The 26,843-nt window shown below is 52.1% G+C and overlaps 2 protein-coding genes and 2 long non-coding RNA genes across 4 annotated transcripts; 2 read left to right on the forward strand and 2 right to left on the reverse strand.

Annotated features, from left to right (window-relative positions):
* The first annotated feature begins 67 nt into the window (after positions 1-67).
* POU2AF2 (POU class 2 homeobox associating factor 2) lies at positions 68-8,646 on the forward strand. The gene is made up of 5 exons (XM_064634383.1): positions 68-77; positions 2,499-2,608; positions 6,460-6,502; positions 7,200-7,495; positions 8,257-8,646. The coding sequence occupies exons 1-5, from the start codon at positions 68-70 to the stop codon at positions 8,644-8,646; spliced, it is 849 nt and encodes a 282-aa protein (XP_064490453.1).
* Positions 8,647-13,336: 4,690 nt separating this feature from the next.
* Positions 13,337-16,846, reverse strand: LOC135401860 (uncharacterized). The gene is made up of 2 exons (XR_010424942.1): positions 15,463-16,846; positions 13,337-15,340 (listed from the first exon to the last, which is right to left on the reverse strand). It is a non-coding gene; the product is annotated as an uncharacterized LOC135401860 (long non-coding RNA).
* Positions 16,653-18,385, forward strand: POU2AF3 (POU class 2 homeobox associating factor 3). Its single transcript, XM_064634399.1, has 2 exons — positions 16,653-17,229; positions 17,734-18,385. The coding sequence occupies exons 1-2, from the start codon at positions 16,918-16,920 to the stop codon at positions 18,070-18,072; spliced, it is 651 nt and encodes a 216-aa protein (XP_064490469.1). The 5' UTR covers positions 16,653-16,917; the 3' UTR covers positions 18,073-18,385.
* A 4,362-nt stretch (positions 18,386-22,747) lies between these two features.
* Positions 22,748-23,382, reverse strand: LOC135401939 (uncharacterized). The gene is made up of 2 exons (XR_010424985.1): positions 23,222-23,382; positions 22,748-23,009 (listed from the first exon to the last, which is right to left on the reverse strand). It is a non-coding gene; the product is annotated as an uncharacterized LOC135401939 (long non-coding RNA).
* Between the last annotated feature and the right edge of the window lie 3,461 nt (positions 23,383-26,843).

A 26,843-nucleotide genomic window follows, 5' to 3' on the forward strand; every position in this document is an offset into this window, starting at 1 on the left:
AGACACAGCCCTTCTCCAAAATCCCACAGGATCCAAGAGCTGGGACTTGGCAGCTGCAGCAACAACAATGGAAACAGGTGAGTTCCAGCACCCTTGACTTCTCACAGGATGCATCCTCATGGAGTTACCAGGGAGAGAACATGCTGTGCTGTTCTTGGGCTCATATTAAAAAAGAAATAATCAGAAAGAATTGTCTTAAAATCAACATGTGGCATCTTTAATGTCCCAAGAATTTAATGGTATCAATTAGCATGTTCTGCCTTCTCTAAGCTGAATTTATATTCCTCCACAGTGCAATGTTTTTCAAAAGGCAGTTAGATCAAAGTGATATGAAATACGATTCAATTTGCCTGAAAATTATATAAACTCAGGCCTAAATTAGCATTTTCTTCCACAATGCTGCCAGTAGCAGAGTTATCTGAAGTTTTAATAGCTCAGCATCAGATGCTGCTGAATAATTCACTGAAAGCAACAGGTTGAGTTCTGTGAGGCTGGACTGAAAACTGAAAAACAAGGCTAAAGGACAGAGCCATTTTGTGGCTTAATTAAAACAATTTGGGCAGAGAAGTAACTGCCCAAATGAATGGAGAAAATGAAATTTTCTCCAATGAATGGAGAAAATTCAACAGCACAGAACTTCTGTGTAAAAATAAAGAGGTGTGGAAGTGGTTTTGTAAAGCTTTTTTAGCACACTAAAGATGCCAGGGAAACATCTGCAGAAGTGCAGAGCATCAGACTCTTGTTTCTGAGACTCATCAGACTCTTACTGGAAACAGAGCAGCAAGGGGCAGTTAATGCAAAGTGCTTGGAGGGTTTGGAAAGTCAGGCTGCAGAATAAAAGAATAAAAGCTGCTCACAGCTTTTTGAGCAATATCCCCGTTCTGAAAATTAAATATGAGTCTGCCTCTGGCTTCAGTTTGTCCTCCAGTGGTTCTGTGCTGGATCAAGGCCTGATTTTCAACTGGATGCAGTTGCCACAGGTATCAAACTGTGATGGAGCTCGATGAACTGTGCCCTGCAGCTCAGGCTTTTGCATCAAACCACAGTGTTCTTGTCTCTGAAGGAACTCTCAGGGGAAAATGGGAAGTTCCTGATGCAAAAGGAGCAGCTTTTTCTGTCAGTTGTACCTGCTTTGAGCTCTGGCTACGAGTGCACACCAGGTACTTGTGCTCCCAGCTGCTGCCAGTAAAACAGCCCTAAAAAGGGAGAACAGGAGGGAGAATCTTCCTTGGGCTCTGGAAAAAAAAAAGACCCAGTCTCAGTGTGCAGATTCCTCTCAGCTGTAAGAATTGATATCCATTTCTGGCCACTTCAGATACTCACTGTTGGATATGAGGCTCAGTGTCCACCTCTATTTTTGGGGCACTGCCCCTTGAGTGTGTTCACCTCATTCCCAGTCTTGGCTGAAGCCTCTGGTTAGCACTCAAACACCGAAACCAAGCTGTAATTGCCCCAAATTGCAATTTCTGTGGCCCAACAGACAACATTTGGGGTAACCCCAAGCCAGCACCATGTTGTTTAAACCCTCTGCTCTTCCCTTTCTAATCCCTCCCCGTGCATCCCCTGCCTGTGCACCTGGGGACACAATTCCACAGGAATGAGAGGGATAAAATGACACATCCTGCAAAGCAGAAGGGCCAAATGATAAATTTTAGAGATCAAACACATCAGCTGTGGGGTGGCAGTTTGTGTTCCCTCAGGAGAACATGGCTGTGTGTTTTCCAAGGGATTAACTTCCAAGTTAAGCTTTTTTTTTTTTCCCCAGAAGATTTCAATAAAATCCAAATATGGAAACCCCTCCCTGGCCCCACAGGTGTGAGCTCTGTGTTCAGGCACAGCCTGCCAGGATAAAAGAGCTGTCCCTGGTATTGTACAGGGCCAAAAAACGGAGCCAGACCCACCATCAGCCTCTTTGGTTGACGTGGCAGAGACATTTCACCCACTTGTGCCTTCCTGAATAACCTGGATAAAGCAGAGCCCACAAGCACCTGCTGGATTTGCTGTGGGGATAAAGCTTCTTTTCCCTTCTCTGATCCACACGAGTGTTCAGAGGAGCCACTCCAGCCATCCCAGGGGATTCCCACCCCGGGATCAGAGCTGGCAGAGAGATGTGCTGAGAGCCAACAGCCCCAGAAGGGCTAAACCACAGCACCTCTGCTGAAACCAAAGGGTTAAAGAAACATTTGCTGGCTCAAAGGGGAAATGTGGGACCCCCTGGAGCTCTCTTTGGTAAAACAGAAGCCAAAAACCAGGAGACAGCCACATCAGACAGAGAGGGAGCTGCATGCAAACCATGTGGACTCGACGTGGAAACACAGGTTAGGGCACCTCAGTCTTCCCCTGCAGATGAGCAGCTCTCCCTGCTGAGCTCCAAAGGGATGATTTTTGTGTTAATAATTGCAGTTTTTCCTTCCTGCCTTGATGTAGAGATGTGATGAATATTCTCCTTCTGTAACAACCTCCCACTGAACTCCCTAATGCTCCTTTCAACCCCTCAGTCCCCACAGATTTTGGCAAACGTGTGTACCAAGGAGTGAGGGTGAAGCACACAGTCAAGGATCTTCTTGCTGAGAAACGCTCCAGGCAGAGCAGTGGCTCCCACTTCAGCGTAAGTCACTCCCTCCCCACCTTTTTTTAACCCAAAAAAGACATGCCATCCAACCCTCTGCTTTAAAGAGCATTTTGGAAGAGCTCAGGGCACCTCCAGCACTGACAGGGAACAGCAAAAACATTTGCAACAGCACTGCTTGTCCCAAAACATCCCTGATGACTCCTTGGTTTTTCACATCAGTGAACTAATGCCTACAAGTATTTTTCTTTCTATTTTAAGCGCATCAGTAATGCTGAATTTCTCATTATTCCTCTCACACCCTGCGTGTGACACCTTTCCAAGCCGAATTCCTTTTCCCCCCCAGCCACACTCGGACCAGTCAGTGCCAGAAAAATAGCTGCTCTTCCCCGAATGTTGTGCTCCTTCCAGCTCCTCCCTGGCACACACCAGAGCGTGCCAGGGGAGATGCAGTGATGTTATGGGCTTGGCAGGAGGCCAAGCAGCAGCTTGGAGGAGATGATCTCCTCCTAAAGTGGCTCTATGGCAACAGGAAGCCCAGGCCAGGCTCTGGTACCACTACATTGGGTTTTTTCCTCAATTGCCAACCAGCAAAGCCAGCAAAGCAATGCAAGATTGCAGTGCCAGCACGTGGCATCCAGTGGCACAACCAGCTATTCCCTGGGTGCTCCCAAGACTCACCTTGAAGGAGCAGCAGCTCCTCAGTTCCATCTCCTGGGAGCAGTGGGACTCTGGCAGAGGAGGAGGTGCAGCCCAGCAGCTGAAACTGCGCCCTGGAAGGAAAGAGTGAGAGCAGAAACCCAGATTACTGGCAGCAGGAGACACATATTGGGAGTTTTGGTGCTCTCAGGCTTTTTGCCTTCAGCAAAATGAAGAAACCTCAAAGGGACTTGCAAGTATAAAACACTTGCAAGTGTTTTTCTTGCTGTGGCTTAAATCTGTGCAGCAAAACAGGCAGAAAACCAGCACTGGGTGTTAAAAACACAGCAAGATCCAGCCACAGAGATGGATCTCCAGCCACCTCACAGCCTTCAGGTGCTGCAGAAAGGAAGAAGACCCCCCTAGCCACGGACAGTCAGTGGGAAAGACATGCTCCCACCAGGCAGATATTTAGGAATTATGCTTTGTGGAGCAGTAGGAAGCAACTGCTGTGTTTGCCCTCACTGAGGAAACAGCTCCTGGTTGGTGACATCACGCTTTACCTGCTCCCTTTCTGGAGGCAGCAGCTCCAACAGCTGCAATGGGAAGGCTCAGGAAGTGTAAAATTCTTGCTCCTTGCTTTGTTGCCCTTGGCTTTGTCCTCCAGAGCTGAGCAGTTGCGTGTCTATCTCCTGCTAATTCCCAAGGAGAGACAAAAAATTATTGTGCAGGGCAAACATCCGTATTTGCTCGAAGATATGGTGAGAAAAGAGCAGCTGTAAGTGCAGCTCTGTTTGTCTGGCAGGATAAAACCAAGTGGCAGATAACTGAACACCCCTTTGTGTGTTTGTGATGCCCTGGGATTCAGCTGCATCTTTTGTCTGAGAACGATCTTTGCTCCCCCATCCCCAAAAAAAGAAATAATCACTCAGCTTCTGTGGAGAAAGGGGAGCTCTCTGGAGGAGGGAAGGTCAGGGCTTAGCAGAGATGAGCTGCTGGGCTGGTTACTGAGGCAGCACAACAGCCAGAATTTCATGTCATTCAGGCCCTGCACACATCAAATGAAAGGAAATCACAGAATATGCTGAGTTGGAAGGGACCCACAAGGACCAGGGCACGCTGTGATGAAAACCACACAAAATCTGGGGTTCTGCACCAACTGCAGGGCAGAAGAGCTTGGCCCTGGGCTTTAGGGAGGGTCCCACTTTTCCTTTGCACAGGTATGAACCTGCAGTTCTCCCCTGCATGATAACAGGATTCCCATCTTTCCTCAGCCGTGGAAAAGGGGGGGTGTGCAGGTGAAGCACTGCAATCCTCTGGTTTAAAGGGCAGTGGTGTTGAGCACCCAGCCTCACTCAGAGGCCAGGGACAGAACACTGGAGGTGCCCTGTACAGACTAAGCTTTGCTCCTATTATGAATTTTCACCACTTTATCTGCTGTTCTACAGACTGGGACCAGAGAGGTGAAGCCAAAACATTGCTGAGAGGGCACCATAAATCCCCCTTGCCAGGACCAGGTCGTTGTTTTGACCTGGGTCCTTCCATTTAGCCCCCCGAGGCAGTGAAGCAACCCAGCCCTCTGGAGCGTTTCCAGCCAGGATCCCTGCCTGGCCATGTGCAGGGCAGGCTGAGACCCAGCTTATCACCAGCTGAACGTGCTGGGAGCACCCAGGGGATGCTGGACAGACACACTGAAGTGCTGCAGAGGATCCAGCCCCCCCCCAGCCCCACGGAGAGGAAGCAATGCAGGCAGGAAATGAACTAATGGGCTTCAATTAAGCCAAGCCTTTCATCGCCAGATAAGGAGCGAGGAGGGGAATGAAATGCAGGTCCCTGCAAGCACGTGGTGCCTGCTCTGGTGAAGAGCTGCAGCAGAGGCTCCTGCAGCTGAATTAAGGCAGCAAAGCCCAGCTCTGTGAGCCCCCACTGTAGGTGTGTGCACTGCAGTCCTGCCTGGGACACTCGGTCAGGCGGTTTCAGTGGGCAGAGATTAACTCAGAGGCTCTGATAACTGGGAATGCTCCATCCTAAAGGCTGGCAGCTGTGCCAAAGACCCTCCTGGCCCATCCCAGCTCTCATCACTGCAGCCCTTTGTCCTTTAAGGCAGGGTCTGTGCCCCCTGCACCCCCCAGGACCACCTTTTCCTCCCGAAGTGACATGGATGCTGAGAGAGGGGTGTCTGCTCAGGCCAGATTTGCATGTGGAGGCTTCAGCCCTGCTGGGCAGTGAGCACCACCAGAGGGGGTCCTCACTGGGGTCTGCAGCCAAAAATGACCCAGCTGGAGGCTGGTGCCAGCCCTGACCCTGTGACATGGACACTCTTCTTCATCCACAAGCCAAGGGGCTCCTTCCTGCCCCCTCCTGTCACCTCTGGAGCCTGTGTGGCTTGTGCTGGCTCACAGCTCATTTTCATGACTGACCAGGGAGCAGCTGCAAAACCTCCCTCGGCAGCAAAAGGAAGTCCCAGCACTGGCAAATTTTAATTCAAATTTAAACCTCTAAATTTGGTTGCCTGCTACGGCAGGAACCTCCTGTTTGCACTATGCAAACTGAAAATAGCCTGTCCCCAGCACTGGCCAGGGGACAGACAAAATAAATGCAGCTCTGTGTCTCTGTTTGAGAGGTTTGGAGGTCCCAGAACTCGATGGAACCCCAGCTATGAGCTCTGCTCCAGAGCAGCAGGTGCTTTGTGAGGAATTAGGCACTGTGAGCACCAGGGTCACTCAGGGCTAATTCTCCCTTCCCTGGGCACCCAGAGGAGATTATTATTAAGATGAGCATTGCTCTAGGACCCAAGAGGGAATTAGAAACTACAGCCTTTACAGACAGCCTGCTTGTGCTGTGAGGAGGAGCCAGGTAAAGCAGCACAGGTGGGCTGAGCTAGGACTCAGAATCTGCCCATTTCGACCAGTCAAGGGCTCAAATACCAGTTTATCGAGACCTGTTTTGTGCCAGCACCAAAATGAGTGCTCAGCATTGTGCCTGCATTAAAGGACTCTGCAGTGCACCAGAGAGAAGCCATTTATCTTGATACTTCTCCTGTTATCAGCTCTGCACAAGACCTCCACAATCTCTTCTTAGCCTACATCTGCTAATGCCTCAGAGGCTTGAAATCATGTTGTTGAGCCCTTCATAGCACCAAGGCTCAAACAGTGCATCTGAGTTATGCCAACACCTTCCCAAACCACGTGTTCAAAGAGCCACCTCGCTTGGGAAAGGCAATTTTCTCACCTGTCTTTGTCTTTTTGCAGGGCAGCACCAGCACACCACAGTCAGCCTTTGTCCAAGTGCCAGGTGAGGTTTTCCTCCACTGATAAGTACCTTCCATGCAGGTTGGGTAGTTGACACAGCCCTGTCTGTTCTCCTCCAGAGGACATGAATAAGCAAAGGAGCCCTGGAGCAGGGCCACCCCTCAGAGAGAGCCCAGGAGGAAAGTAATTACAAGAGTCAAAACAGGAACAGCAATAATCTTGTGTAAAATTCCCAAAGAGAGGAAAGAGAGATAATTAAAGGAGTTCCCACCTCTTTTGATGGAGGAGCCACACAGAATCCCTTCTTATCTTTCTGCATCTTCCAGTTTTCTCTGGAGCAGAGGAAAGAAGGTACAAAATCAGGAGCTGACCTGTTCCATCCCTTAAGCTCTTGGGCAGGGAAAGGGGGGTGAGGCTGGAACCTCCTCCCCAAGGAAGAAGCAGAGGCTGACAAAACTGCCCTCAATCTCCCTGTTTAAAAGGAGGCCTCCTATGTAAAGCTTCCCAGAACACATTTGGTTGGCCACAGATGGAGGCCACCAGCTGGACCAGGGCAGGCTGGGGTGCTAAAAGCACTTGGGCTCACACACCTGCTTGAAGGCAGGATTGACTCTTTCTCTGGGTGATGCTGGAGAGAAAAGGGCTCTGGTTTGCACCCCCAGAGGTGTCCATGGCTCTGTGACTCGCAGGTGCTGCTGTCACAGCTTCCCTTTATCCCACCTGTTCTCTGCCCACCACAGGCTCCCCTCCCACCAGTTACTACGGAGTCAGGAGACCCTTCCCAGCTGAGCTGGATTTCCACAGCACCAAGCAGTTTGTCAGTGATGTCTACTCGTCCCCTGTGGGCTCCAAGCCCTTCTCCTGTGATTCCTCTGCCTCTCAGGGCTACCCAGCCCTGCTGGACTCGTATCTCAGCGACCAGTGTGGGGATTACCGTGCTCCCCCCCTCGCTCCTGGTGCCAGCTCCTTCTTCAGCCCTTCTGCTGTGCCCCCTCTGCTGCCATCCTTCCCTGGGGACACAGGACACTTCCTACTAGTGAGTGAGTCTGTGGTTCTGTCACCCAATAAAAGGTCACCCGATTTAAACCCCGGGGTTCAGTCGGGGGGGCTCGTGGGAAGGATGTGGCTGATACACAGCAGAGCCCCCAGCAGATGGGGCAGCTCTGCAGGGAAGGTTTTTTATCTTTGTTCCCATCTAATTCTCCCTTTTCCCTGTGGGAGATAAACCTTCCCTGCTCCCCAGAGCAACTACTGCATTAAGCTCCTTAAAATTTCTAGAAACATCCTTTGGCAGCTCCAGGCTGTTGCCTATCCCCCATCCCTGCTGCTTCCCAGGAGCCAGCTCCTGTCACACCCCCAGGGCAGAGCTCCTGGACCCTGTAGGATCAGGGCTGGTCAGTCCCACTGGGATGCTATTCCAGGCCTTGATACTTCTCAAGTATCATCCTATGGACAGGATGGATGTTTCTGTGCAGTAGTTTTAACACCAAACACTCCTCCAGAGCAGCAGAAACCCTTGTGGAACAGGCTCCCCGGGGCAGTGGGCACAGCCCTAAGGCTACCAGAGCTCAAAAAGGGTTTGGATGATCCTCTGGGGCACAGGGTGTGACTCTTGGGGATGGGCTTGTGCAGGGCTGAGGGTTGGACTCGATGATCCTTGAGAGTCCCTTCCAACTCAGCACATTCTGGGATTCTGAGCGTTCCCAGCTGAGCCCAGGGGATAGAAATGCCATTACCTCCAGGACAAGCTTTTGTTCCTAAGAGTCTTTCTTGCCTTCTCCCCCTGGTTCCCTGCAGAGAGAGCCCTGGGAGCAGAGCTCAGCCGACAGCCTGGGCCAGTCGGACGCCGCGTGCTCAGAGCCCCTGCAGGCGCTGCCTCCCGGCTCCAGCTGCCTCTCCCCGCCTGAACCCGGGGGGGTTTCCCCGTTCCGGGGCTCAGGTTGGACCCCAGCCATCCCTGGAGCCCAGCCCTACCCTCTGCACCCTCTGGAAGATGCCCACTGCTCCCCCAGCTCACCCTACACCTTCTCACCGTTCATGGCCGTGGGGAACGAGCCGCCCTCCAGGATGAGCCACCTCTGCCCAGAGCAGTCCTCAGAGACCCCACACCTCCAGGACAACCCTGCCTGGGCAAAAGAGGATGGAAGTGCCCTCTGGGGGACTTATGAAGGCCGGAGAACTTACTGATGGGAGAGAAGAGCTGCAGGAAAAATCAGAAAATGGACCATTAATTATTTGTTCCCTCTTTCCTAAACCTTCAAACAGAAGGTGCTGCAACGTGTGATGCTTTGTGCTCTGTTTAGAAATACAATCACTTGTAAATACCAAGTGGTGCCTTCTAGTGCCTTGTGAAAGTCATTGCTCACAGTCCTGCTGTGCCACAGGTAAAACCCACAGCCTGAAAAATATCTGCACCTTTTGGGCCTCAGGGACTTCCCAGGGGGCTTCTCCAGCCTTAAGGATTTAATGGTTCTGTAGGGGGTTGCCTTCACCTGCAGTGCACAAAACACACCCTCCCCAGCATCCCTCGAGAAGCCCCAGAGCTGTCCCCTCCCCTCCAGATCCACACACTCCCGGTGTCCGAGGGCAGGCTGCTCCCAGCAGCCAGGTGGGCTGGCACCGGGAACACGACTGCTTTCCAGTCCCGGGGCCAGTCCGGGACCCGTGGCCACTAGAGGTAGCTCTGCACACACAAACGCACCCAGGAGCCCCGCGGAACCCTCACAGATGCAGCAGATCCCGACGGGTTTGCCCCTGGAGGAGACCACCCCATGTGCCCCATCTCGCCCCCAGCCTGGTGCCCACAGCAGCAGCACCTAAAGCCTCTCTGGGGATGAACAGGAGCATTCCAACACCTTGGAATACGAAGTGATGAGATGCCTTTTCTCCTCAAATCCTGGGGATAATGGGGCTTTTGGAGCCTTCACAGCACCTTGCAGGGATCATAAATGGCACCGGGGACACAGGATTGGGCTCAGAGTATCTCCCCATGCCATGCTGCCTGGGGGCACCTCTCTGTGGGGAACGTGGGCCAGCACTGCCCCTGGAAACAGGGGGATCTGCCCTGTGAGCAGAACTGCAGAGAGCTGTGCCCAGGCTGCCCCAGGACTGGGGAGCCCCTGCTCAGGCAGAGGGCATGGCCAGCCAGGAGCACCCAGCCCTGATCCTGCCTGAGCTGGGGTCCATCCTGATTCCCCAGCCTCACTCAGACCCGCTTGGAAATGTCTAAACTTCTGAATTTGAGGCTCACTGTGCCTCACATCTCACCTCTGCCCACCCCACTGGTCGTGCCCTCCTTTCTGCTGGTGGGACAGGGAAAGCTCAGCCAAGGGGAAGAGAGCTTAGCCAGGGCTGCTCCACACCCGTAGGGCAGGGTGAGCCCAGTTACTCCCAGTTTGGTCTGTGGGCACTGCAGGCTCTCATGAGCAGAGGTGTGGAGCATCCTGGGGTGGCACCTGCTCAGCCAGAGCTGCTCCCCTGACCATGGTTCAGGGCAAGCCAAGGAGCCCCAGAGCTTCTCAGGGTGTGTGCAGGTCTCCTTGCCCCACACCCAGCCCCTGTGCCCCCAAACCTGAGTCCTGCACGAGCCCAGAGCCTTGTTCCACACCACAGCTGAGCCCACTGCCTGGCTGAGCCACAGTGACCACCTCTTGTTCCTTCCTCAAGGGGTTTCCATGGACAGGGACATCAGGCTGTGAGGGAGAGAAGCAGGGACAGGTTTTTGAGCTGTCTTGCAAGTGCCTGACCCTCTCTGGCCTTCAGCTCCCAGCTAAGGCAGGGTCTCTGTGAGCCTGGAACTGCTCCCAAACCCAGGACATGCAGGAACACCCCCAACACAGATGCCTGGTGTTTCCTTAAGGCACAAGGCTCTGTCAGGGAGAATGGGCTCCCTGCTGGGATCACTCCCCACAGGACTCAAGTGTATTTGTTCAGCTTAAAGGAAAAGCAAAGACTGGGCTGTGACAGCAGCCAAGCTGAGCTGCTGGTAGATCATTAACAGCCTGGCCTGCTCTCTGCCTTAGCCAGAGATTCCCTGAGCACTGCAGAGACTGTGGTCCCCAGGGAAAAGCTTAAACTCAGCCTAAAAACTCCAAGTACGTCAGTGTTGTGTAGTTTATCCACAAAGCCTCTCATCCTACACACACTGACCCCCCCCCCGTGCAGCTCATAGGGCAGGCCAGTGCTGAGGCACCTGAGAGAGACAGGCCAACCTGTGCAGCAAAAGCAAAGAGTCTGAATTAGGGAAAAGCACAAATAAACTCCAAAGTGAGCCCAGCACCTGGGCAGGGGGAGGGAATGCTGTGGCAAGAAGCAGGGTTCAGGTACCCTCAGCTATCTGGGTACCCAGGGCAGCCCCTTTGTTACACCCCGCCCACCCCGCTGCCATTTTGGCCCCAAACCCTCAGCATTTAGCCTTAAAATGTGAAAAAACGTGCAAAAAGCAGCTCAGTGCCTGGCAGAGTCCTCTCTGCAGGTAGCAAATGAAATATGAGAGGGCTGGAGCCCAGCCTGTGCATCTGAGGGGAAAACACTTGGGCAGGTTTCGAGGCATCTGCTTCATTCTGGGAAAGATGGGTAAAACCCTGCAAATGTCCCAAAAGCAGAGGGTGGGGAGGGTGGCCCCACCAAATCTTGTTCCCCTAGACCCTCTGCTAGATGGGGATGTGCTCGGTTTCACAAAAAGATAGCCCATTTTGTGGAGCCTTTGAATATTCAAATTGAAAGTATCGCGCAATCATTGATTGTCAAATCATTGGTTTCTAGAGGTTTTAAATACTTGGCATTAGGAGAGAAAAACTCAAACTTATACCCGTAGGGATAAAACAATAATATTGTCGGGATCCACCTGCCACTGCCACCAGGCAGGCAGGTCCCTTCGCCCCCCAGTTTCGAGCCTGTCACCTCTTGCCCCCTTGGCCAGCTCTGGGGCCGGGGCCGGGGCCACCGCGGCTGCAGCACCGGGTACCTGGCGAGGTGCTGCCCCTTCCAGCCCAGGATGTCCGGTAAGCCCCGCTCTGCCCCCCCCCGCTGTCCCCGACACCCCGTTTTGGGGCCGTTTCGGGGTTCGCCGGGGTCATTCCGCGAGCGAGGCGATGCCGCCGTGCCAAGGCAGGAGGGAGCGGGGAGGGCGGGGAGGAGGGAGGGAGGAGGCAGGGGAAGGATCGGCTCCTGCCCGCTGGGGGCCAGCGGGGCCGGCTCGGGGCACGGCGGGGACCGCGGGCAGAGCCGTCGGGGGGAGCCGGGGCTCGCCCATCGCCGGCGCTGCCGCCGCGATCCCCGCGCAGGGATGGGAGAGGCGGACCCGCACCTCCGTGTGCCCTCCCCGCACGCTCTGCCCTGGGCACGCCGCTCTTGAACCCCAGCCCCGGGTCCCAGCTTGTCCTTGTCACCCTGCTCCCCATTCCCCACCTGCGCCGACCACCCTGTGCCCACTCTTGCCACCCGGACCCTTCATGCCCAGCCCCATCACCCCGTTCTCTGACCCCCAGCCTCATCACCCTTCTCTCTGACCCTCAGCCCCATCACCCCATTCTGTGACCCCCAGCCTCACCACCCTTCTCCCTGAGCCTCAGCCCCATCACCCTGCCCCTTGACCCCAAACCCTCTACCACCACCCTGTTCTCTGACCCCCAGCCCACCCTCACCACCCTGCCCCTTGGCTCCCAGCCCCATCTCCCTGTTCTGAGACCCTCAGCCCACCCTGCCCCCTTGCTCCCGACCCCAAGCCCACCCTGACTCCCAGCCTGTCCTTGTCACCCTGCTCCCGATTCCACCCCTGCCCTGACCACCCTGTGCCCACCCTTGCCACCCTGCCCCTTGGCCCCCAGCCCCATCACCCTTCTTCCTGCCCCTCAGAATCATCCCCCTGATCCCTTGACTCCCAGCCCCCCTCACCACCCTGCCCCTTGGCCCCCAGCCCATCTCCCTGCCCCTTCCATGCCCAGCCTGCCCCGTGGCACAGGGCTGCCCATGGTAGCCCTGCTCTGGGTGCTCCACCTGCAGGCAGGTGCCTCAGGGTGCCAGAAAAGCAAGATCCTGGGGGCATAATGCTCTGCCAGGAGAGCTGCTGCCTCAGAGCCCCCTCTGGCTACAGGGAGGCCTGGTAACGAGGGTGTTCTCCTAAAATTCAACCCTTCCCTCCTCTTGTCTTCCCCATCTGCTGTTTGTTGAATAGAAGCAAAACATCAAAAGTATGAGATGAATAATCCCCAGCTGAGCACGGCCCAGCAAAGTGCCCCCGAGGCAGCCCCAGCTCAGCTGTCACCTCTCCGGAGGGCCCCGTGTGCCTGTCACAGCTTGTCCCCACCCCGAGCACCACGGGGGCACTGGGAGGGCTGGGCAGGACCCCGTGCATCCCTGGGCACTGGGAGAGGCTGTGGCAGGAGGGAACAGTGCCCACAGCGTGGGATTGCCTGGGTGTGGGGGCTGAACCTGCAAATCCAGCCCTGTCCTCCTGCCAGGACCCGCTGGCACCGTGCAGCTGGTGACTGCCTGGGAGAGGGTGCTGTTCCCCATCCAGAGGTGGCACTGGAAGGCCAGCTTTAGCCCTGGCACTCCTGCTCCTTCAGGGCTGTCTGCTGCCTGCTCTGGCTTTTTTTTGGGTGTAGAGAATGGCCTGGGCTTGGTGCCCCTTTGTCATGTGATTCGGATTAAAACAACTGCCCCAGGTTTAAGTATTTTACCATGAATACAGCAAGGGAAAGGGATTTTTCAGAATAACTAAATTCTTTGCCATTCCCTAAAAATCCCCCATCAGGTAGTGCCTGGCGATTGCTGATTGTTTTCAGATGGATTAAAGACATCCTGAATGCTTGTTTGAAGTCAATGGGAGTTGTACATGGCCAAAGTAAAGAGACAATCTAGGCTTTGCAAGAAGTGATTCATGAAAGCAGTCAGTTTATTTGTGTTTTGTTCAGCCCTCTGCATAACCACCCACATATTTCCATTGTTTTATTCCTGGTCTTCCTCTGCCAGATGAAGTGCTTCCCACATTTATTTTCAGGTCCTGAGAGAGGCAAATATGTTAGGAATTTAAATAAATTCAACAGCAGCAGCAGATGGAGCTCGGTATTAGGAAAGCTGGAGGGAGGGCAGGGGGAAGAAAGAGATAGAGAAGAATAAAACATGTGTGGTTACTAAATATTATCAACTCCAACTTTTCCATAAGTGTCTGCTTGTCACAAGCTTGAATAACAGGCCTTCTAAAGGGCTTTAAACTGTGATTGCAAGGGACTAAACAGTGACCAGTTAATCACGGTAACTCTACACTGAAATCATGTTGGATTTGCTGTTTGCTCTCCCTTCCTGCAAAGTGTTTTTCCCCAAACTCTTTCAGGAAAGCCCAAGGTGTACCAAGGTGTCAGAGTAAAGATTACAGTGAAGGAGTTACTGCAGCAGAGAAGAGCACGACAGGCAGCAACTGGTTCAGCAGTGAGTAAAAATATTTTGTTGTTTGCTTTGTCTCTTCTCTGTTTATTTTCCTTTTTTTGTTTTGCCAAGACTGTAGTCTCTGGGCCCACATGGCTACCAAAGCCTGAGTGTAACAAGGAAAAAAACATTCAGGCAGTGATCTAAAGGGGTGAGAATCTGTGCAGGGAGAGAGCAGGGCTGGTGCTCCAGAAGCATCACTCAGCCTGGGATGAAAGGCTCACCTTCCAGAGGAGGGGATGGAGTTCTGTGTGAACTCACACTCTCTCTCACTCACTCTGCCAGCCTTTAGCTCCAGCCACTCCAGGGATTTGCACAGAGAGGCTGGTAAATCATGATTTCTTCCTGGTTCGTGACACCCCGGCTCCAGAAGGCTTTCAGATCTCGGTGGCTGTGCCTCGCTGCAGCCGATCGCACAGAGAGCTGCTCGGGCACGGGCACGGGGGGCCGGGGAGCAGCGCACAGAACTGCCGGGCTCTGGAAATGCTGGGTCACTCCTCCCCTGCAGCCCCGGCAGCATCACAAGGGCTGAGCTGAGCCGGTTTTCACTTCCCACCGCCGGTTTACACTACACAGCACAGCACATCACATCATCACATCACATCACATCACCTGCGGAGCCCACACAGGAAAGAGTGAGCGGTGGCAGAGCAGGGGGTCACCTCAGTGAGCTGCACAAGGTGTGTGCAGCCCTGGAGAGGAAAAGCCCAGAGGTCTGCCTGGTTGCACATGTCACCAGAGAGGAGAGGGGTGGTCAGTCCTGCAGGCACTCCCAGCCCAGAACAGCCGCTGTCCCATGAATTAAATGCACGGGGTGTGCTGGGAAGTTGTTGCCAGGGAAATGAGCTGCTGACTCAAGAGCATGTGGAACAAAGGAAATGAAGTGGAAGCTTGTATGAGTTAAAACTGAGAGAAAACAAAACAAAACAAAACAAAAACAAACGACAGCAGTATTTGTATTTGCAGAGTGAAATCCTGGTCCCAAACAAGCAGCAAAACTCCTGTTGCTTTTGGGGTGCATTTCTCGCTTCCAGCAGGTCCTAGAAATGGGTGATCTGTCCCCTTCAGCTTCCAATATCCCTTAAAAAACGAGGCTGTCCATTTTCACAGAGCACAGAGCTGTGTTGGAGCGGGGAGCAGTGCCAGCTGGCTCTCCAACCACATCAGCACCGAGCACAGCAACCCACTCTGATGCCCAGCCATGGAGACACCAGCATCAGTTAATTACTCATTCTCAGTAATATTCACCCCTAGGAATTCTTTGGGATCCTTCCACTGTGGAATTCACGGTCCTGGAAATGAACACACGTTTGTTTCAAGGGCATTCGTTTGAACACACGTCAGTTTTCAAAGCAAACCTCTGTGGAGTCAGAAATGCAGCAGAAAGATCAGACCAGCACGGGGCTGGCTCGAGGGCTTTAAACCAGCCTGGGGTTGTGCTTCTCCCACGTTGCTACAGGAAAAACCATGTTATGCACATCAATCTAATGTTCTGTCAGCGCCAGGGAAGTTTCCCAGGTGGAAATGAGGGAAATAAGGTTTACATAAGTAGGTTACACCGAAATCCGGACTTACCTTGCTCTCCCCTGTGTCCTTTCCTTCCTCTCTCTTTGCCCAGGTTTCTTGGGGCAGCAGCAGCAGCAGCATCCAGTTCTCAGAGTCTGTGTCTCCGCCTCACCCAGGTTGGTACAAAGCCCGTGCTCATGTCCCATCCCACTCCCTTCCCAGTTTTCCCACAGCCCGGAGGTTCCCAGCCCTTGGCTGAGTCAGGCACTGCCCGCAGTGCAGCCAATCAGCACCTGAAAGGAGCCCGTGGAATGCAGATGAGGGGCACCCTCACCCCCTCGGGAGCACTCTCACCCCCTCTCTTCTCTGCAGGTTGCTTTTCCCACAGCAAGGCCCAAGATCCCCTTCAGGAAGGGATGCACATCCCCCAGGGAATAACACTGCTGGCATCACCTTCCCCAGGCTCTGCTCTCGGGGTTTCACTGGACACAGAGGGTCAGCCCTGGAGCACTTGGCTGACTCCTGCTCTGTTCTCTCTCTCCTGGCAGCATCCAGAGGAGTGAGAGGAGTGGCAGGTTCTCAACAACGCAAAGAGTTTCCTCCTCCTGCCTGTGAATATCCAAGGAAAGGGGAGAGGGGTGGGGGAACAGCACTTTGGGCTCACAGATCCTTCAATTATTCCTCAGCCAAAGCCCAGAGACCAAAAAAGTTGTCCAGGCACATTGCATGGACAAGGGAATTATTGAACCATTCATAGTTGGGAAGCAATTTGCTTATGTTAATAAGGAAATGTGATACATACCAAAGCTTTATAAGGCTGGAAAGCCTCCACCAGTTTATGTATTTTGGGTGCTTCCACTTCCTCCCCACATCCAGCCAAATGCTGCCACCTTGGACCTGTGTGTGCAGCCCCACTGCCCTCAGACCTGTGCCCTTCACGTGGACAGGGCTTTGCTTTAAACCATATTTAAACACCGGATGAAAGGACAATAATGCTGAAAAGCCAGATCTGCTGAGAGCTTTCCAGGAACTCACCCTTTGGCCAGGAACACTGTGTGGAGGCAGTGCCACGTTATCCCTGAGCTGCTGCATTTGGTCTGCTCAGAACTTCGTCCCCTGTCTGGCTGTTTGGGGGATAAAAGAGCAAATTGCTCTCCTGTGATCCCCTTCTTCCTGCAGATGCAGCTGCCCCGTGGCTGGAGATGGGTGAGGCACAGGAACAAGCCCTGTGCCAGGCTGTGGAGCATAAATCACTGCATGGCAAGATTCTGGCTCTGTAAACACTTGTAGGAAGGCTGGAGGGTCAAGAATCTGAGGGAGTTTCCATCTGGGTCCCAGTCCAAAATGCCTGGGGCCAGAAGAGTTTCCAGCAGTATTTAAAGAGCTTCTTTCCAAGGGGACTGAAGTTCCCCAAGTTACTCACATGTTCTGAGCATCTTCCTCCTGGTTTCTGCTTCCCTAGAAAATCCACCCTGAACTCGCAGGACCTTTTCCTTTGTCTAAACCCACGGGGCTGCTGAACACATGAGAGCACTGAAACCTGACCTGGGGCAAAACCTGCCCCGTGTGACACTGAATAACCTGCTCCTGTCTGCTCTCCCTTCTCTCCCAGCCCCTTTTGATGCAGAGCCCATCTCTTCTGTTCCCAACTGCTGTCCCTCCTGGCAGTTTTCCAACTGCCTGTCCTGTGAGGAAAGCCCCAGCTACTTGGAGCAGCTGATAGATTCCTGCCTGCAGTCGGATGCGCCCTCGGAGCCAGCCTGCAGCGCTTTCCAGCCATCACACTACACCCCAGACACCTTCCAGCCGGTCCCTCTCTGCTTTAACCAGGGCCTGGTAAGCTTTGTGTCCCCGGGGAGCAGCCACAGGGGGAAGTGGGGAAGGGAGTCACGTCCTGGGGCAGAGCAGCAGCCAACCAGTTTGGGAATCTGGCTGCTTTTAGGGGATACGGTGACACAGGCTGCTTGGGTGGGCTCTGAAGGGTTCCCCAGAGGACAGGGAGGCCCAGACTAACCAAGAGAGAGACTGCAGAACAGGGCATGTTCCCTCTGCAGGTCCTGTAGGTTTTCAGCAAAGTTCCTGCTAGTACCTGTCTAACTCACAGAGAAACTCCCTATTAACACCAATGCCACAGGAACTCACTCTAAACTCCTGGGTTTAGACCCCCAGGGACCAAACCATCTCCCTGGGTAGCCAGACCCCCCTGAGAAAGGCGACAGCACGAAAATTCTGCCTGCTCTCCACATTTCCCAAACACCCCACAATTCCCCCGACGACGCCCTGAAATGTCCTTTTTTCCTTTCTCCTGTTTTTTTTTTCTCTCTCTCCCTCACCCTGCAGGCTGCCAGCCCTCCCAGCTCAGCTGACCTGCCCAGCCCACTGAACTACAGCTGCTCCCCTGCCCAGCTCTCTCCTCTGACCCCGCTGACCCCCAGCCCTCCCCCTGCTCTGGACACCAGGACCTACGGCTGCCCCGGGGAGGAGTGGCCCTGCCTTGCCCCCTGCCCCTTCCCCAGCCCTGCCTGCTGCTGCACAGCCTGTGGCTCCCAGCCCTGGGACAGCAGGGTCCCCCAGTGCTTCCCCTGCCCCAGCACGGACTGCCTGGACTACCTGCCCCCCCTGGCCATGGCCGAGGACTTCTTCAGGAGGGACAGGAGCTGGGACATCTGCTACAGCTAATGGGGGCTGTGGTTTTGCACACCCACTCCCCCCAGAGCAGCTTCATTGCCCATGAACTATGCAAAGTCGTGCTGCCTGACACAGCCCGGGCTGTTCTGCACTACTCACACGTTTTTGTACACCGTGCTGGCACTACATTAATCCTCCTTGATGTTGTGGTGGTGGTGGTGGTCTGCTGGGGTTGTTTTTCCCCCCCTCCTGTCTGTTTTTGTTGATGTTGTTGTTTTTTAAAGAGATCCAAAGCTGCCTTATCCGACACGTCGTCACGCCGGCTCTTTTTGATACCAATAAATGATTTTGTGCACCTGCTGAAGCCTCTTCATTCCTCACGTGCTGAATGTCAGTGCTCTTCTCTCGTGCTGGTGATCCAGGGCGCTGCCCCTGTCCTCACAAAAAGGTTTTGAGGAGCACTGTCCCCACAGAGAGCTGTGAGCTGGATCTGCAGCTCCTCACCTGCTGCTTCTGCTCAGGCTGCCCTGCTGATGTTCCCTAGTGGTATTGGCAGAAAACTGCTGTTTTCCACCCAAGCCCAGGGCCCCTCAGAGCTGCAAAGAGGTGGAATCCACTGCCAAACTTCTTTGGCTGCTGCTCAGCACCAGCTTCCCTGTGAGAAGCGAGAGGCTGAGGTACTTTGGCAGCCCTTTGTGGAGTTGGGGCTGTTGATAACATTTTTTTTCTGCACCTTTCAGCAGAATCAACTGAACAGGAGCTAAATGATTTTTTTTTTTTGAAGTAGATAATGGGAAAGTTACACCTGAGTATTTCCCGTTTCTTGCATAAACCCAGACTTTTCTAAGACTCTGTCTCGTCTCCTTTTAATAGCACTGGGGGAGACAGATTGCCAAGACACCAGTTTCTCAGCTGAGCACCCAGACTGGGTGCTGTGAAAAGAAGCATCTTTTCACATTAAATCCAACAAAAATGAAAAAAAAACTAATCACCTGTGAAGACAAAGCCATAATTTATCTAGCTGTGTGCTCACCTCCTCCAGACACTTCTGCACTTCACTGAAAAGTTTCCAGTCCATTTACCTTATGCCAGGTGGCAGTTTTTTTCTCCAAAACATGCTTTAAAATATTTTGACAACTTCAAATAATATCTCCCCTTCCCCCCTGCCGTTACCTGATTAATCTCAGAGGTTGCCAAAGTGATAAAGTCATCAGGTCACAGAACACTTACACACAGCTGTGTCTTTGCAGCGGTTCGAGGTGTGATCACCCCTGTGCAGAGACACCCTGTTAGGTGTCATTTTAGCAGTGCTGGTGGGTGCTTCAGCTCCTGGGTGTTATTTTGGGACAGTGGAGGGCAACACTCCTGCCCCAGCCTGCTCCAAGCCTTGCTCAGTGCCACTACTCAAGGAGCAGGAGCACCTTGAGCCACAGTCAAAGCCTCTTATCAGTAAAGTGAAAGAGCCAGAAGGAGATAAGGCTGAGGCAAAATTCCTGAGGCTTCTGAAGGAAATGGGGTGACCACATCCTCCCCACGGGCTGGCAACCTTGGCCTGAGCTTGACAGAGCCAAGGGGATGCTCTGGAGAGCACAGGGCACGTGAGATGGTAACTGAGCACTTGAGGAGGGCTCCTGTTAATACATCTCACAGCAAGGGGAGGAGTATCCTAAATCCACACAACAGCTCCAGCAAGGAAATCAAGGGCTAGAGGCTAACAAGATATCTTTCACCTCCACATCTAGTAGCCTCAGCTGCTCTGAAATTATCAACTACTCCACTGGGGTAAGGATATTTTCGGCAAAATGTTTCTATGCACCAAGGTCTCCAGGCTCTAACAGCTTCCATTAATTAATTATTACTGCCCTCCATCCCCTGCAGCCTCTTCCTATTGCCCTGCTGCTCCTTCTGCAGTTGTTTTGCAATGTCCCAGACTGGAAACATGTCTGAGATGCTGTTCCCCAGCTCCCTGTCAACAGCTCCAGGCCACACATGCAGTGCAAGTAAAAGCTTGCTGGCTGTTGACACAACGTCTTGTTGACACAAGGAAGGGAAAAAAACACAACAGAGGAACCATTCAAAGGTTGATTGTGCATTTTCTGGCTATGAGGAACATATTCTTTCCCTCCTTTATCCCCCCCAAAATAAAAAAGGGTTCAAAGTAACTTTGAGAGCTGGCACAGCCCTATTGAAACTCTGGTGTGTCATCAGTCCCTGCCAGGTGAAGCCCTGCCAGCCTTTATAAACAGGTGTTTACACAAAAATGAGGATCATCTCATGCTTACAAAAGCCATGAATAACTCCACAATAACCTGCAGTTATAGAGAAAAGAAAAGGTTCTTATTTTCCCGTTCTTTACCAGTTGCACAGAGTATTTGATCTAAAAGTTTGGCTTGCCAACCGACTGACAGCTTTTCTATGGTGCCACTTCAGAGCATTTGTTTGGTGATAACAAGTCTTTGTTATTAGCAACTTCTCCAAAGCCACAGGTAGGAAGAGATAAACTGTGCAAATAAAGGGATATCACACACTGCCAGTTGGAGAAGTCACATTTCCCCTGAAACAGCCACAGAAAATTGAGGGGTTAAGTGTGAATTGTTTAAACCAGTGAAATTCCCCCAGTGCAGAAGACACCTTGGAGGCTTAAAAGGGATTTTCTTGTTACACAGTCTGGTTGGAAAGGGAAAGGAGTTTTACCTGCAGCAGCCTCCAGCTGTCTGGTGGCTCCAGTCCAAAGCCAACATGAATAACTTGTTGGTTGTGGCTTCAGAGCAGCCCTCTGATGTCTCAGCTTTGGGAATTTAGGCACAGGCACACCTGGAGAGAGAAGGAATCCTTCCAGTGTCTGTCACGGGCTCTTCCCACTGCAGACCTCACCTGTCAGCTCCGAGCAACACCAGCTGCCAGGGGGATGCTCTGAATGGAGCCACATCCCTCCCCAGGAGGACGTTTTCCCAGATATTCTGGAGGTGGTGATGATTCCAGACAATCCCATTGCAATTACAAACAGCTACAACAACCACATTGCTCTGCACTGATCACCCAACAGCAGGCAGGTGACACAACACACAGAAAAGCCACTTGAGAAAAAGAGCCCATGTATTTTTTTTTTAAACACGTGCTGCAAAAGGACTCCAGTCATCCCACAGACATTTCTAGATGGCAAAAAGCTTTTTCACATGTTCCCTGGTGCATCACATGCCACACAGTCTGGCAGCTTTGTCGCCGGCAAGTTCAAGAAATGGATATTTTATTGATCATTTTGTCTTGACACACGGTACTAACTCACTGATACAGTTATCCCTCAACCCAGGGCTTGTTATAACATCCTTCAAAGTAAGAAAGCACATGCTTTTGCTGGCCTATGCCCAGGTCTATGCAAATTTATGCAAACACATGCAAATACGTGGCTGGTTTTTTTTTTCTTCAGGGGATGTTGGCAGGTTTGGAGATGTGATGTAGTGGGAAGCAATAGCAAAACAGCAGAGAGGAGGGCTGGAAAATCGAGATCTCTGCATTTCTTAAGAGCTTTTGTTCCAGTCTGCTAAAGAGTTGTTTAAACACTGCAGGCCTGTGAGACTGACAGTGCTCCAGAAACTCCCACGGCCCCGAGTCAGGCAGGGGGGATCGAGGAAGTGCTGCAGTGATTTAAGGGATCTGCCCTTCACTTCACTCCTCTGGCCTGTCAGAGAAAAGAACTTGTGCAGCCTTGAGAAATCAGCAAACTAGAATTCAGGGGGAGCACTGGGGTCGAGACATCCTCTGCCAAAGGGGGGGCAAAACATGGCTTTGCCTCCCTGCAGGCACCTGCCCTCAGTGTGCTGAGCCAGCAGAGCCACTTCTGCCAGAGATTGCACAGCAATTCACCAACCATTTCACAGAAACACTAAGAAGAACCTCTTGAGACTCCCCCTCAGCTGAGAATGGCAATGGGAGGGGGCTCACCCATTGCACTCTGACCCTGCTGTGCACAGACCCACACGGGCTTTCTACCCTAAAAGTTATTTCAGACCCAAAGGAATCCTGTGTCTCCTACACAGGCTCAGGTGAGGGCTCAGCTCCCCACTCTGAGGTGTTTTCTGAGCTATTCTGTGCCACCAGAGCTGGAGATTTGGGCTGGATTAGATGTCTCAAAGAGGAATCCCTGCACTGGGAAGCACTGAGGAGCCACCCAAACCTGTGCTGCTGAGAACCTGCCCCTTGTACTTGCTCTTAAAACCATCTGTTTTCTTTTCTTGGGGTGGGGTGAGAGACTGGCCATGGGGAGCTGCTTCAGGTTTCTTCCAAAGTACTAAGAAATGGGGCAGCAGCAGTTTGAAATAACCCTCTTTGGGGTCTTGGTTTGGATGTCCATTCCCTCAGGTGAAAAACAGCCTTGGATGACTCCTCAGGCTGACCTGACCTCTTCCATCCAGCCTTTTCCCTCCCCTCAGGTTCCTGCATTCCCAGGGCAGCAGGACCAGTGGGAACTGCACATCACAAAGGCTCCAGCATTTCAACCAGTACCTCTGTGCAGGACCCAACCAGAGGCACAGTTTGAGGGTGTCTCAGAGCAGCATTTCTCAACCTTTTTGTAGCCAAACTACCACCTGGTGCTCCACCACCTCCATGGGCTTCAGTTGCCACCAAATCAAAGCTTGGCTGTGCTTCAAACACGTCCTTATTCCTGGAACAGCCACTTGCTTTGCCTGCCTCCTTCCCTGCAAACAAAGCTTGAGGCTTATCAATATTCTTTGGTAGCAAAATTAAGTATTCAGCCATTTGAAATCTCATCTCCAGGTTGAGAAACACTGTCTTCCCACCCTGGTTTAAGCCTGTAGGAGCAGGGATTTGTTGGTGAACCACCCTCACAGTCTGTATGAGAGGCCTCAGGCCATCAGCAAGCTGAAGGTGAAGCCATTCCATGAATTTCAGGCAGCCTAGGATCTGGCATTTCGGCGGCAGGAAAGGAAGGCAGATGCAACTTTCCCTTTCTTCAGCAAATGCCTGACCTGCCAAAAAAAAAAAGGAGAAGTTCATAAAGCACCATCTGAACCCAAAGCATACACACACACACACTTATATACATGAATATGTGCAACTAAATACACATCTCAACACACCAGGGGCTCCAGGAGCTCCAGGGAGCTCCAGGAACCTTTTCACAGCTGCAGGCACAAAACCCAACCCCCTCTGAGTGTGCAGGTGAGCAGCAATCCCATACCTGGTCCCCAGCTCTCCCAGAGGGGGCCATGTGGATGGGCTGGTCGTTGTCCAGGTTCCTGATGCTCGGGTCTGCCCCGTGGGCCAGGAGCAGCTGCACCATTTCCTTCTGGTTCTTGTGCCCTGGCAGGGCAGCTGCCATGTGCAGGGCTGTGTTGCCATGTGCCTGAAAGGAAAAGAGGTAAAAAAGCCCAGATAAAGCTCCTGCTAAGCTGTGCCACCTCCTCGGGGTTGTCCTTGAAATGGAGATCTGTGAAACAAGAGCTGAGGAAGCTCCGTGTCATCACTAACCAGGAGGTGAGGGAGGATCTTTGCTCTGTTTCTCCCATGCAGGAGATTTGTGGATTTAGATTTTTCTCTCTTCTAGAGCATTACAAACTGTGGGGCTTTGATGCTTGGGGTATAACTAAATAGATAACCCTGTACCAACAACATTCCTGATCGCTCTGCAACCCCCTGCTAAATCATACCCTGTGTGAGCAGAGACCTGAGGGGTTATTTGAGGAAGAGAAGGATGGAACATGCATGTTTATCCATGGAAATATTTCCCTGGGAAGCATTAAGCAGGATTTAGAGGCACAAAGCCCATTGTGCTGCTCCACACCACGCATGGGCTGGACAAGAGCAGAGCCAGCTGTGCTCCACACACCCCCACTGCTCCCTTTCCCAACACCTGCAAGGGCCAGAAAGCTGCAGGATCCTGAGGTCTGGCACTCCCTTGAGCGTGGATCAAGCCCAGCTTTTCCAGTAACAGGATCTGCACGGGAAGGACAGAGCTGGCTGTGGAGCTGGGCAGGGGGGCAGGATGGAGAGTGCTGCAATTTGGGGCAGGAAAGCTCTGGTGCCACCAGACCGTGCAGAAATCTGGGCCCTGTCTAGTCAGTTATGACTGGTAACGGTTTTAAATGAGAAAAACCTAATAAACAAATGCATAAGGGCAGGTATTTTTAGTCTGCAAGAGTCTCATTTGGGCAGCTGCTTGTTTTTCTCTCAGAAAAGACCATACATTTGTCGTGAACTTGGAATGGTTGGGCAGAAACTGCAATGTGTGCTGCTATTCCAGCTGTTAAAAGGAACACACATGATTTTCAGGTCCTATTTATCAGGGATGCTGAGGCAGAAAATACAATAGCAAGATCCTAACAGCCCTTCTCAGACAAGGCACGTTTTACAAGCCCTGAACAAGCAGATCCTTGTCTATTTTATTATCCCAGAGAGCCAAGGGATAGTTACAAGCTCTTTACAGGATTTCTCGTTAAAATGGAAACATCTGCATTTGTTTGCTGCACCTTTGTGGCAGGAGCACTTGATAGCTTCCAAATCCAGGGCTGGGCTCAGAAAACAAGGATCTGATAATGCCTGACCTTGAAGCCTCACGTTGACTTTAACAGGGCTGATGGGAGACAAGGGCCAGAGCACCAACATGTGGGCTCTGGGAACCCTTCAGGTGAAAAAGACCTTTAAGAGCTCAGTGTTTTTTTTTTTTTTTTTTCTCATTGTGAAATCCCCAAGGAAGCAGATTTGCAATGAGACAACCACAACAAGCAGTGGGTGAGCCAGGGAAGCCAAAAATATGGACTCCAGGGTGCCTGTTTCCTTGTTTTCTTTGTACTTGGAAGAGCTAAAAATCCAGGTTGGGTATCAGACAACCTCCCCATCACATTTCTCACTGTCCCAGACAGCTCAGCAACAAGACTGAAGACTCCAAGTGATCCTATCACAGTGGGGAGCTCTCTGAGGGTTGTGATCAAGAGACAAGAGCAGCCTGCCATGGACAAGCCAGCACCTGCCTGATGGGTCTCCAGAGATACAGAAGGAATGTAGGGAAAAGGCCCTTCACTGGACAGAGAGACACGAACTCAGTGCCTTTACCCACAGACACAAAGCCAAACATGCTTCCTACAGAAATCTGAAGGGTAAAAAAAGGACTGAAGCTGTCCAGGATCTGCCTCCCAAGTGAGTTGATGGAAAACATCCAATTCCTTTTTGATAGACAAAAACGTGTGTGTGGGAAGAGAAGAACTGGAATCTGGAGGACCCCAATGCCTCTAGTGCAGCCTCCCAGTGCAGCACAGCTCCCACACTGCTCCCAGCATCTCCTCTGCCTGGAGATGTGCTCACAAATCCCCTCCAGGCTCGCCCTGACTCACCTTGTTGTTGACAAAGTCCTTGGACTTGAAAGCGTTCAGCTCCAAGAAGTATCTGAGCAGGGAGAGGTTCCCATCCTGGACTGTGTAATGAAGGACTGTCTTGTTGCTTTTCACATCCTGTTTATAAAAACAGGAAAAAAAACAAAACCCAAACAGAATAAGAACTGCTCTGCAGAACAACCTGGAGATATTCTACAAACCCAGGCCAGCTCTGCAGCTCCTGTGGAGCATCTCCTTCCCTTCAGCGACCCTCTGACCGCCCAGTGTTTGCTCCAGGCTGCAAGAAGGGAGTCCCCAAAAGCAGCACCTAACTCTGCAACCAGTCATTTGGAAAATCCTTCTCCAATTCCCCATTTTTAGCCCGGCACAAGCGCCAGGGAGGACTGAGGGCTGGCCGAGCTCTCACCCTGCTGTAGATGGAGGCCCCGGTGTGCACCAGGAGGTGGATGCAGGACTCCAGCTCCTCACTCTGCTGCTGGAGGTCTTTGTGCTGCTCCTGGGTGAGGCTCTGGCAGCTCTGCTCCCGGAGCAGGGCGTTGTGGGCCAGCACAGCACAGTGCAGGGGGGTATGGCCTGCAAAAACAGGGATGGGAGGGAGAGAACCACAGTCCAACCAAAAATACTGATGCACAGAGAGGAGGCAGAGCTGGCACAGAGAGCACGTGCCTCTCTCTGCATGTGTTGCCAAGACACAAGCCCTTCTCTGCTTTCCAGTGTACCACATTGCCTGCATGGACAATTTCTGGGGCTCTGCAGTGTCTGCTCGTTTCCAGCTGTGCACTGAATCCCCTCTGAACCATTCAATTCCGTGGCATTGGAGTGCTCAGACACAACTGTCTCCCCCCCAGGCAGTTCCCGAGCCCACTCTGGTCTCCCAGCCCCAAATCCCAACGAGCAGCAGACAATGAAACAGCCAATACAGGTTTTCAGGCCGCTGTAAAATATCTGTGCAAAGGTTTTTACCTTCAAAATCCTTCATTTCTAAGTCAAGAGGGAAACCCAGTGACAGTATAACCTGGAAGCAACAGAGAAATTGAAAATTTCAGTTCAGCAGAACAGCGTCCAAGCCAAAATCTGTCAAAACTAACAAACTTTAAAATCAAACAAATCAGATGATGATAATTTCACTGCAAACTAAGCCCTTTTTTTGACACTAGATATCAATGCTGTGAATCTGTTTCCTAACAGGGATATTCAAGGTTACACAAGATGATCATGTTCCCTAGTTTCCTAAAGCCCACCTAATTATAATATCATGTTAGATTTATAATATCATATTAGATTTATAGTTCAGAACAGTAACATTTAGTCACTGCCCCCAGCTCAGGAGTTCCAGCCTCCTCACTGTCACCATGGATTAGGCAAAGACACCAGTAACACCAGGGCATATTTATCCTGAGTTCTCCTTGACAAGCAGAAATGGAAATTTCTCCTTGACAGGTTCAGCCAAACTTTATCACCTAAAAGTTCACC

The sequence above is a fragment of the Pseudopipra pipra genome, chromosome 23 (assembly GCF_036250125.1).
Source record: "Pseudopipra pipra isolate bDixPip1 chromosome 23, bDixPip1.hap1, whole genome shotgun sequence".
Classification (NCBI taxonomy): domain Eukaryota; kingdom Metazoa; phylum Chordata; class Aves; order Passeriformes; family Pipridae; genus Pseudopipra; species Pseudopipra pipra.